Source organism: Hetaerina americana, unplaced genomic scaffold (assembly GCF_022747635.1).
Source record: "Hetaerina americana unplaced genomic scaffold, ioHetAmer1.1.p SCAF_2, whole genome shotgun sequence".
Taxonomy (NCBI): Eukaryota; Metazoa; Arthropoda; class Insecta; order Odonata; family Calopterygidae; genus Hetaerina; species Hetaerina americana.
Window position 1 is genome coordinate 47,752,933 of NW_027286763.1, and position 13,176 is coordinate 47,766,108.

Here is a 13,176-nt window from a genome sequence, read left to right on the forward strand (position 1 = left end):
CGTAACATTATCTAACACTAAGGTATAGAAGGGCTAGAATTTAAAAGATTGTGGAATATTATTGAGACATGATATGGCCGTCATGTTTCTCTCGCAAATGCAAATTCAACAAAATATTTATAGAATGGCTGACTATTCATTAGAAAAATTTGGAGAAAACGCTTCACAAATAATCCAAATATGTAAACAGAAATCTGAATTAGGAGTTACATCTTGCAAGGACGCTCTCCTTCTACCAAAAGCCCACCGCTAACGCTACGTGCGGTGGATAGACTATATATAAAATGCTTACAACAATTGAAGATGTTATTAATTAAATACTTAAATTTTGAATTTCATAACTAATAATCAAATATTTCCGACACAACATTTAATCGTTTCGAATGTTTACCGATTTTATCATACCAAGTGCATTTATATTAGTATGATAAGACATGTGCGGGACCTAAGCTACAATTGTTTCACAGAAATGTTTGCTTGAATTTTAAAATGGCGCATTATTAATAGTTATAAAGAATCGTTACATTAATTTTCAAATTTATCATTACTGAGCGACCAAGATGCAATATATATTAGCCAGAGTGTGGTCGTCATGTATTCTTACCCAAAGATAATACTCGATTGTCTCCTTTTCAATGGCACTGATGATCCCGATGCTGGAAAATTAGCTTTCGGCCGAACTATTTTCCGACGCGACCTTTGCTCTTTTCTATCACCAAATAAATATTTGAAAACCTTCACGGAAGACGCCAGCGATAAGATCACTGTGGCCCTGACAATGAAGAGGACATTAGCCCGCCGAACCCATTTGTTTTATCATCACCACAAAAATACTGAACGACGCGAAAGGAGTCAAAAAACATTCTTAATAATATATAATAAAACGGGCAGTGCCAATGTAGATTTATCACGAATTCGATTTCCGCTTGGACCTCGAATGGGATCTTCCTGTTCGAAGAAACGAATGAAGAGGATATACGGAGAAATTATCAAAATTTCTCACCAGACTGGATGCAATCAAGGAGGGTGGAGCCGAAAGAGGTCTTCTTGGTCTTGAGGGCATCGAATATCTCCCTAGTCAGGTACTTCTTGAGGAGGGACTTGGAATCAGACTCCTCCAATTTCTTGAAGCCAGCCTCCAGCTTCTCGAGCACTGCGGGGTCAGTCATGGTGTACTTCCTGCAAAGGGAAGAGAACAGAGAAATGTTAAAAATGATAACTCAATGGGAAATTTTTCCTCACGTATAATTGATGGAGGCCAACTCCAGCTTTTAGAAAAAATTCATACTGATAATGCAAGTTAATTGTAATTTTCCACAGAATTTATTGCGTACTAAATGCTAGTACGCAACATATTCTGCGGAAAAATACGACGAGTTACTATTAACATTCTTCCTTGCGTCTATTCATTTTAAGATTCTACCGTTGATCACGGGAATGTTTAAATATGTGCATGGAAAAAAAATTTAGCTGCTACAAAAGGTGACTCGAGCAAAGAATAATGCCACTGTGAGTACATATTACAACATACTCCACTAATCTCAAACATAACGCAAGCGGAAAGATATCATAATGATAACTATTGCCGTTTTATGCGTCTCATTGACACTGTTGCAATCGAACCAACACACAGGAAGAGGAACTGCTAAGAAAAATGTCAATGCCTTTTGAAATTGAATTCAGGGTTACATACTATACACGTATTCGAGATGTTTTCAACAGGAACAGGTGAAAGTTGTAAGCAATTAATGCAGAGGTGATTAACATACGTTATGCCACATTAAAAAATCTTCATTAATTTCCGAAAAACAGAGGTGATGATGTGTTAACGCATGTTGCAAGCAAGATGGCTACAAAAATGTCAACATAGGACATTGAAATCTCAAACTGAAAGCATACTTCGATGGCAGATGGAGTTTGAAATGCAAATTATAATATTTTCGAACGGTAGATTTGAAGAAACGAGTTTCATAAAAATAATTGAACTCTGAAATGTTGTTCCCATTCAAGTTACATTCTCTTGCACTAATGTTTATTTAAAATACTAAGTGGGGTGTAAACTCCAAATAGTTAATATTAGCGAACCACTTGCTAAAGCAATCACGATGGAGGAGAAGACACATGCATATCTAACTGATTAACCGAGATGTTGGCTGTCAAGTCGCATGAATGACGCGTAACTCAAGAGTTTTCTATTGCAAAACTTCCGAAGTGTAATTTACCACCGGAAAACATTATTGCATTTCTGTAAACTCCCAAGGAAGGAAGATAAACATTGTCCCCCAAAATTTTGTTACTGGGCATCTCCATACGGTCTGGCGAAACGAAACTTCCCAGATGTATCCGAGTAGGTGCGCGGCGCTGAGTTTCATGTTTACCGGGCCATGGAATTTCGAATGCAATCCATTCGACCAAAATTATCGCTCGCCACATTGCGACCTCCCCGAGAGCGGACCAAGTCCGAATTGCTTCGGATATGGCGCCAAGAGATCGGTGTGAAAATAATACCTGTTTGAGTGGGTCGAAAGAGGCCTGTAAATCCATAGTATCAACAAAATGAACGACAGGAAAATGAAGAGTCGGTTTCTGAAGTGACGACGAGCCCGCGCCATTACGGTCTTGTCCACGTGGAAGACAAGCCAAGAAGGGTTTGAGGAGAGGGGGAAAGGAAAGCGAAAGACGGAACGGACAGGGAGAGAGGAGGGAAAAGGCAGTTAGCCGGCTGGCTATCGGGGAGGCATGTGTACACTCGGCTGTCTTAAAAAAAAGCAAACACTCCCGTCCCACCTACGCACATCCTCCCTTTCCACTCTCAGGGCTTCAAAAGAGTCATCAATTGATCGTCGATGAGGAGGATTAAATGAAATTTAAGGCGGGAAGTAGCTATCTGAACCAGAACAGCGTGACTCGTATCGCCATAAATCTCATGAATTCATACTTCGAATGGCTTGACGACAGTGAACATTTTAATCAAACTTTCGTCCAGCAAGGCACATCCGGCGCTGCTGGGATCGTTCGAATATCGGTGACGAGCGAAAAAGGACTGTCCTATGAATCATAAGATTTAATTAGTCTATTTGGTACTTATCCCACATACTACCTTGATCAAAAAGTTCCCGGAATAACCACCGTGTGGCGCTCCCATCGTTCCGATTTGAGTTCTGTTTTTTTTTTTGTTAAATTGGTACATCTGTTGTTGATATTCCCTTTAAATCTTAGTGTCATAACTTGACATTTGCAAAAGTTACGGTCGGTTTTCGGTATGTCCATCAGTGCTTCCTGCGATTTTTCCATTACTTCCTCTCGGCTGCTAAAACGCGTTCCCCGTAATGGTTTTATAACTCGATTAAACAGAAAGAAGTCACAGGGAGCCAAATCAGGTGAATTCGGTGGCTGTTGGATGGTATTTGTTGCATTTTTCGTCAAAAAATTACGAATAATGATAGCACTGTGCGACGGTGCGTTATCATGGTGCAAAATCCACGAGTTTTCTGCCCACATTTCTGGTCTCTTTCGGCGAATTGCTTCACGCAAACGTCTCATAACGCCCAAATAATACTCTTTGTTTACTGTCTGGCCTTCTGGCAAAAATTCATGATGCACTACACCGTTGTAATCCATGAAAACCGTCAGCATTGCCTTCTTTTTTGACTGAAAACGACGTGGTTTTTTTGGTCTCGGCTCATTTGGTGAACGCCATTCACTTGCCTGATGTCTGGATTGCGTGTCGTACTCATAAACCCACGTCTCGTCTCCAGTAATGATCCTTTTGATGAATGTGGGATCGGATTCAGCCTCGCAAATCATGTCTTTTGCGACGTCAACACGGTCTCTTTTTTGCATGAAATTGAGGTCTTTTGGCACCAACTTTGCTGCTACACGACGGAAACCCAAATCATTAACCACAATGTCTTGGGCGGATCCATAGGCAATGTTCAAGTCCTCCGCTATTTCTCTGATGGTTAATTTGCGGTTATTGACCAACATTTCTTTTACTTTATCAATTTTTTCACCGACTTTCGATGTCGATGGTCTGCCACTGCGTTCATCATCTTCGATTGACTCACGACCACTTCTGAACCGCTCGTGCCACTGGTAAACGACCGTTTTTTTAGAGAATCGTTGCCGAAACACTTTTCCAACATTTCCAACGTCCGTGCGCCACTAAATCCGTTTTTTACGCAAAATTTAATACAAGTTCGTTGTTGCAAATTTAAATCCATTTCTGCAATTGTAAAAAATCGCCAACACACACAGAGATAGATGTACTCTTGGCTACGTAACTTTTGCAAATGTCAAGTTATGACACTAAGATTTAAAGGGAATATCAACAACAGATGTACCAATTTAACAAAAAAAACAGAACTCAAATCGGAACGATGGGAGCGCCACACGGTGGTTATTCCGGGAACGTTTTGATCAAGGTAGTATATTCGTCGTGTTTACTTACCCTATACCCCGATTTGTCACAAATCATAAATAGATTACACTCACATAATATTCTTAGAGATTGTTTCCTGTTGAAATTGACCCCGTCGAGGGGAAACCACTCCATTCTTCCATTACTGTACACGGGAGAGATAATTTTGAAAGACTTGAGTCATTCAACCGGATGGCTTTGTTTTAACAATGATTTGAGGGAGAGGAGAAGTTCTACTGCACGAGTCATCAGAGCAGAAGAGTCAGACCTTTTCAAGGTGACTGGCTTTCCGAGAAACGAATACCTGCAGATAACAAGCTGATTAGAACTCGACAACCAATTCATCCGCTGTGTAACTGCTGATCTCAGCGCGGGATTGATAGCTCAAGGAAAAAAATTAAAGTGTACATCGAGATAAGGAGCAGAGATGCGACTGAGATTTAGCTTTTATTCCGCGAAGTGGTCAAACATTTGGGAGGGAAAATAAAACTCTAGGACAAGAGACGTTTATCATTTTGTATTCTCTGAAGTAAGAGTTCGCTTGCGGGGGGAGGGGATATCGGTTCGGGTCAAAATCTTCCCGATGAGCTACGGCGCCGCCCGCTTCTTTGGGTACGCTTGCTTACGTGACAAAGTGCTCGCTAACAAGGGAGACGAGACGGGAAACGTCATCGTGGCAGGAGAGGGAGGGGGTTGAAGTGGGTAGGGGGCGGGTTCCATTTCATAACGACCCGCCGCCGAGTGGGAAACCTCTTAGTAAATGGTTTCCTGAGCAAACACGGGGAGGTCAACTCCCGCCGCCGATATAGCTGCACACATTCAACACCCATGGAGTGGAAGAGGGAGAAGGAAACAGAACAGCTCTCAGCGTCCTCTAAAGCGGGCTGAAGTTATAGCTGACGCTCTTTAAGGCCTCCGCCACTCTCGCCCTCTTTTGTGTCGAAAGAATATCGGAAAAATTAACACGTTCGCACAAGGAAATTCGATGGAAATTTTGCAATCCAGGCAATATTCGCTGAGTGAAAGGTTTTTAAATCCTAGAAATACACGAAATCGTCACGCAAGGCGTGTCCCACATGAGTGAACGCGTTGAAAGCGTTGACGCCTATCCTAATTATAATAAATCTTCATTTCTGGTTCATTAGTGCATTGAGGGGGAGAGGTTGATCGTTAGCCTCACGCTTTGCGCTGGGGTTGAGTCACATACAGGTACAAGACGCTGGCAGCTTATGAATTCGACAAGTCGGAATTCGGTCTTCCATTCTTACTTAATACGTAATTGTAGAGGCACTGCAGTAAGGTTGCTAACGGCGAGTTTCCCACCGACAATTCGAGAAAACAACCCAAGAAATTTAATGGGATGGGATCATAAGTCTGAATGACAGCTCATGAGCGCGCAGGAAGGAACCGGGAGGTCGGGGAAGGTTTGTCAGACACGGAAGTCACACAAATTCCCGCTTTTGGGCGTGTCCCACCCACTCCTTTATTGTCCGTCGGGGCTTTAGGAGAAGAATAATCCGCTTACTTTCGATTACCCTTACGAATTAGCGCCTTGTTTCCGAGTCCACGAAGAAAAAATTAGCAGGTTTCCACCGTAGTGAACGCACATAAACCTCGAGAAGATGTTTACACCATGGTATGGCTTTCGCCATAACGGATGTTCGAATACACACACCGTGAACTGAATGGATTAGCACGAGTCACAATTACATACTGAAGTACCAGAGTGTTAAAAAGAGCAACTGCTGAGAGGAAAGGGTGACGTGTGCTACAAAATATAAAGTTAGTCGTACGTAGTAATTCTCAGATGTTAAGTAAGGTAACCATGCTTTAAGTAGGTCGATTAAAAGTCGAAAAAATGGAATGGAATAATTTTGAGCTCAACTTTTTACAGCGTTTCACTAATGGAATTATGAAGGCTTTTAGGGCAATTCAGTGAGTTTCTCCAGTAGTATATAAGCTTCTGCTTACTATTTCGACGGCTATTCAAGGCAGAAGAGAAAGATTCCATCCGGTCACGTCCTATCGCATATACATGTCTGAAGAGAAATGAATGAAACCTTTCAATTCTTGCCTGATGAAATCATCAGAATGGTCGGCGAAAGCATGCACACTCGCGAAGGAACACGCAGGATTTCCGAAAAACCTTTTTTATTGCAATCGGACGAATTTCCCAAAGGTTTAATTTCCTAAATGCAATCTGTAACTTAGGCAGAACTTAACTACATCCTACAATAATTAAGAGAGAAAGGACACTTCGACTCGAAACGTTATTGAACCCGTCAGTAACTCGAGCCATTAACCTCGTTCGTTAATTTTGTGAGGTCATATAATCGCTGCTACGGAAATATGTTAGCTCCCTACACATGAACTTCTCAACTTGAAATATTCAACTTAGACATCATCACTCCTGTTGCGTGTTTGAGGAGCTGCGATAAAATACCTGTGCCTGCTCCGCTTCGCCAAAAACTTATTTGAAGGGAAATTGGATAAATATCGTGCGCACGTTAAATCCCAACCCTCTTCCCCCCTCCACCTCCAGAATGAGTAATTACATCCAGCAAACGCCACGAAGAAAACATTCCACGGGCGTTTCCTCCGCTTCTCCCCTCCCGCCGCTCCCCATACTGCCCCCCGCCTAAGCGAAGCAATGGAATGTTTAATGATTAGGTGATGGAGAGGAAAAGGGGGAGTTTTTCGGAGAAGTCTGTTGAGTTCGAGGCCAGAAGGAGGAAGATCTTAGAATAGAAAGGGGGAATGCCCACAGTGAGGAGAGATGTATGGCGGGAAGGTGTATTGGGAGGGGCATGGGAAGCAAGCGGGACGAAGGTGGGAGGGGGTGAAAGAGACGGTAGGTGAACGCGTGGGCGGAGGTGGGGAGAGAGGGAGGGAAGAGAATTTCCAGAGAAGGAAAGTGAATAGTGGGAGGGGGAGCGGGGAGTGTGGTGGACGAAGAAATATTTCGGGAAGTGAGTGAATTAGAAGTAAGCACAGACTTGGCGCGCACAATGAGGAAGGTGAGAGAGAAGGGGATGAGGGAGGAGAGAGATCGGGGGAAGATTGGCCGCGCACCGAAATAGCTTGAAGGGAATACTCACTCGGTGAAGGGTGGTCACCTTTTCAAGGCCTTCGTTCCGAAGTCCTGAAAATTCCGCCAAAATGCTAAGCGATTACACTCTCGGAAATAGGCGACTGGGGACTGTTAGGGAAAAGTGGATTATTCAGGAAAAATGAGGATAATGTAGCACCTTGAGAGGGGGACGGAGAAAAACCCGGCGCAGGGATCATCTCAATATCGATTAAAGGCACGTGATCCAAAGTTTTGAAGCATATGTTCTTTTACCATTCCAAACATTTTTCCAACTACGCTACCTTAACCCAAGATTTAGAATAAGGAAGCTATGTACTTGTACACTACTTGCGACAATAGTACGGCCATGAGTTACTTCATCGGTAATGAAAGGATTGAAGAATGGTGTACGGCCAAATGGGATAATCACAATTAGTATAAGTCCTGGGAAATATGGCTTCAGTGTATAGAGGAGAGAGCTAGATGTCGACGTACGTTGTTATGAAGATATTATTGCAGCCTCCCATTCTCCATATCAAATGTTAAGTTCTCTTACGTCCTGAATGTTTTTCCTAGTGTATCCCTACTATTTCCTACTGTATTTGACTCATGATTTACTTCGTATGACCTTTCCATTTTCACTTCTCTTTCTTTCCTCGTGTGCTTATCTATCTGATAATTCTTTTCCGTATGCAGTTACTTAAAGCTGTAAGAGTGAATGGGAAATCTCAGAGAAATGTAAAACAGAGTAAATAGGTAGTTGATATTAATGATACAAATCATTATCATTAGCTAGATTTTTTAAAATTAAACTGTTGATTCGTGTTAGCTTTAAAGGATTGAGAACATCCAGCAAGTGACAAATGGGATAAAAAAATGTTCAAATCCTATTATATGGAGCTGTGACCTCCCTAGAAAAATTTACATCTTAATAGGCGAGACAGATACGAGTACTTCATTATTCACAAAAAAACTAAAGTAACTAACCTTATGTGTGAATTTCTAGCGACAGATATAATTATTAAAAATTATTTTACACTTTCCTCTATGTTCTCAATACAATTACTAACATTTTGTGAACGACCCAATGGTGCAAAGCATTCACCAAACACTACCCACCAAAGTATAAGCTGACAAATTGAAATACGAACGACAACCATGAAATTGGCAGGAAAAATTGAAACGAAATGTTGGAGAATCGATAGCTGTGACGATTCTTAGGTGATGCTGAACAGAAGCGAAGTCTGACGACAAGAGAGGAGGGTGAAGGAACAAAGAGGGGAAAAACGTTCGAGGGCGGAGCGGAAGATTTCATCATCCCAAATTGACGTGTGACTGGCTCATTAGAATCATTAAGTGAATTCCGATACCCCAGATAAAGACGGAGGTCGTGGGAAGAGATGAAAGATGGGGAAATGATCCATAAATGATAAACTTATTTCCATTGAATACTATAATACTGAATACATCGTATTTGTGCGTTTAAGGTAGGAGGCTGTCGATAAAAATCAACTGAAAACTTGGATCATCCATAACAGAAAAGCAATAGTTTCCATTGTTCAAAAGAATGTATTTAAAATCTATATTGCTATATGCATGATAATCTCACAGACATATTGTGTAAGGAATCGCCACTTTCAGTGCTTTTTCTCCACAAAGCACATACCCCATTAATTCGAAGTCGATACTTCGAATTATTGGGGTATGAAACGGAAACAACACAGAAAAATTATCGATGTGAGTTCTATCCCAACAGTCTGTGAATGGAAATCAATATTAGATGACGAATTCGTAAAGCAAACAGTAGATCGAACGCTTCCAAGAGGAAACTTGATTTCAGAAAACCATCACCAGGGACCAGTGACACGTATTTCCGCTTCGTCTTTTCAAGATAACGAGTAAATCCTCAACAATTTAGATGAGTAAATACAGGGAAGATTACTAAGTAGTGGGGTTGGCACGTAAATGGAATATTTTAGATGTGTCAATACATCATCAGCAAGTCGATTTAAAATTTAATGAATGACATAACCATATTTGAAATAGGGAAGTTACACCTATCGACATTTTTGCTGTTTACGATTTGCAATCCGCCTCACACAGAATGAGAAGTTCAATATGTTGTCGAAATGCATGGCATACATAAAGAAAAATTAATCTAAATACCTGACATATATTAAATTTAATTTCGAGGAAGGACATTAAAAATAAATTGCCCCGAGCACATTTGCATCGCAAATTGATACGGTACGAGTAGGTATACTAAAGTACACGCCGTAAGCAGAGGGGCCGAATGGGAAGGAAAGTTGGGAAATCGGTCGTGCGAAGAAAAGAAATGGTGTTCGAGGTGAATCATGACTTGTGATAAGAGAAGAAAAATAAAGTGGAAAGAGGCAGTGACACTCCAGCTGACAGATTAGCAGACGCCGAAGTGAAAGGAGAAAATTTGAAATTTTCCCAGGCAAAGCATAATTGCGCTCACTCACGAGGATTTCGACATCATCAACTCTGGAAACATATCACATGAACTTGGCTGATTGTCGTTTATCTTAAGTGAATCTAGAAGATTAGCATTTCAATGGAATTTTCCAATATCAATATATAGTTAAGACCTTAAAGCTCTACAACAACTAAAATGAAATAGGTGCCGCTATTACGCCAGAAAGATTATTAGTCAGTATGTAAAGAAATATTTCCTACCTGAGGGGTCATTTATCAAATGCCCAATACTACCATTATCAAATCAACTGCAAACGATGTAGCAACTACTGAGCAAATCACGATTTAAAATAGCACGTGAAAAACGAGTGGAAAGAGGCTTTGGTGCCCAGATTAGAAATTGATTGAGTCATCTTCTTTGGACCGACCAGTATGTTGCCAAGAAAACAAATTTAGAAGACAAATACATAAAAAAGTAATATAAAGGAATAACTTTGAAATGGAGATTATTCGATTTAATGCGCAGAATGATTAAAGATGCCTATAAGTTCAAGTTATGCCCTAAAGTAAATAAACCAATACATTAATTACAGGGAAGTAAATAGAGAGAGTGGGATTCTAAACCGATGAACAATACATTCATCGGAGTTTAAAAAGGAGAAAATCACGTTTGTTATCCCTTCATGAGTACTATTTAGGGATATTGTCAATTTGCAGAAGTGTAGCAGAGGGAATGCTGGAGGTTAACAGAAGAAGTTGCAAGTGTTGCAGCTGGAGAGGAGCCGAGGTCATATAATTCGGGAGTACACTGGACCCATTTCACGCACGGTATGCTCACAAGAGCGAGAGAGCCCATCGGGGGAATAGACAGGGGAGGCAGGCAGGGGAAGAAACGGGAAGCACCGAGGGTGTCGTGTGAAAGAAGGGAATTATGACGCTGATTCGATGATGGTCGGAAAGGGAGGAGGAGATCATCAGATGCCGCAAGTGACGAATTGGGGAGGGTTTCGTTCCGGCTTTTGCGGGAGAAGACGAGACCGGGATTGCGAGGCCAGGGCGGGCACCCACTTGTGGGAGCTCAGGAGGAGGAAGGAAGGAAGGCGGTAGGAGGAGTCGAACAGTTTTCGGTCCATTTTCGCAAGTTACGACTGGAAATTATTTCCAACTAACCATCAAATGAAAGTGACACGCCTTTGCGTAGATGCAGCGTGGACGTAAACCATGAACGAATGTGCTGTCCACCAACAAGAGAATGCGATTTGGTGTCCATACCATAACACCCTAAAAATTACTGTTGACCAAATTAAATAAAATGAAATACCACTTGAAGCTTACAATAACGACAAGGAATACATCTTCAAAGCACGAATCAAGCGGTGAGGAGGTGTACCACGGGTTAATTCCGCATTAAACCGCAGAAGTGCTTCGCATGACGGGTCAAGTTTTCGGAGAGATGCTCCAAAGCTCACCTGAAATCACATCAGGGACTCTGGAGCTTAACGGAAAACACGGAACGATACTTATTTACTGCATATTAATTTCCCATTGCTAGCCTACGCATTATATGGAGCTGTACATTAGATCTATTGAACACCAGGAATCTCCGAGTAAGCTACGAACAAAAACAAACGTGGGCGTCATAATATTTCTTCCCATTGAATCCTCAACTTCAAATTACCAGAGTAAAAGAGAAAACAACCAGTTTCACGAAATATTACAAGAGAACGAATGTTTGAAGGGGTAAAATAAATTTCTTCCATTAATTCAACCATTTACTAGACTCCATTATACACACGGAATTATCGCAGACGCCAGGACAGGTGCCTGCGGTGTGATTACCAACGCAGAACACTGATGGAGTACAGGACCCAGAGAGAAATTCCACGAGCATTTCGTCATTACCGGACGAGGACTAACACAACCACCACGTGCTGTCCCCGGTAAGTGGGCACACGGGCTGGGAAAAGGACCCGTGGGCCATGGAGGTGGACTATAGGGGATGGGAGGGTTGAATAAAGGGAGGTGTCGCCCTGGATGGTGGTCCCGACCGGCGGGACAGCTGCTGAGGCGAGATAGAGGCGAGATAGAGGCAGATTCGAAAGAAAGACGTGCACGGATGAAAGAAGCGGGGGATGGATTGCGGACGGGAGTTTGCTGGGGGGAGGTCGGGTAGTCGAGGATTGGGGGGTGAGAGGGCGGGTACGGACGTCACTGAGAGGAGAGAGAGAGAAAAGGAAAGAGAAGGATACGGAGTGGAGGGGAGGGGTAGACAGGGTCTCCGTGCTCGGTGGGGAGGACTCGCGTACCGGCGGCAGGATGGGTGTCACGAGGGGAGAGGGAAGAGCTGAGGAGGGAGGGCGGACCCCTTCTTCCTCGACCTACCCCCCTCCGTACACCATCCATCCCATTACGCGGTACGTCCGCCGCAGCTGCTGCTGGTCCGCGCTTTCGAGCTACGGCAACACGGCGAAGCACCTAATCTGCAATAGTGTGTCCAGACTATCTTGCCCTCGCGGATCATACGAGGGAGGAACGGAGAAATGAGGTAGATTCCCTGGAGGGGGGGATTTTGGAGGAAATTGAAGCAAGACTTTTATCGGTCATTTTGAGAATAGTGCACGAGGGTCAATCAATCTGCCATTTCGTAAAAGATCATGACGAAACATGGTTATCGATTCCGCGGATACTTGATAAATCCGTGAACGATTAAGCTGTGGTGATATTTCATTTGGAAAGACTTGACCACTTCAATCGGCGGAAAACTGCTAGGTGATGTAATCCGTTAGTGTAGAAAATTACGACTCAGAGATTACAGACATTGCAGCCATCAATTTTGATTGTAGTGGATAGTCAAGCGATACGAAAAAATCCGAGCCAAAGCAAGAATGCGCTTCAAAATTTTATCGTCAAAGAAGCAAAGTAATTGATTTGCTACACTTCAACGGTACTTGCGTTATTTATAAATCATTTTGGTTAGCAATTACATGAATCAGAAGGTTGAGAATAACTGGAAACAAGGAGCCGTTCCACTAATCCAGAGAATTCTTTTCATCGGCAATCAAAACTTGAAGGGAATATGGAAATCTAAAATTGGAGAATGCAAAAGAAACATCTCGACGGAAAAGTATATGTTGGACCGGGTGAATATCATGCGCATTACGTGAAGAATCGAAATTATTGTTGTGCAATCACAAGGTGATTTCTGTCGAGAGCAATGGATGTGAAATGTCTAGGCATGCATATCTTT

General features: G+C 42.3%; 1 protein-coding gene across 1 annotated transcript in view; it reads right to left on the reverse strand.

Moving 5' to 3' along the window:
- Argk1 (Arginine kinase 1) overlaps positions 1–13,176 on the reverse strand; it is a 47,100-nt gene that overhangs the window by 16,953 nt on the left and 16,971 nt on the right. Inside the window, exon 2 of the mRNA XM_071585709.1 lies at positions 1,004–1,179. Coding sequence (XP_071441810.1) covers positions 1,004–1,169 — 166 coding nt within the window. The 5' untranslated portion in view covers positions 1,170–1,179. The remainder of the gene's footprint in view (positions 1–1,003; positions 1,180–13,176) is intronic.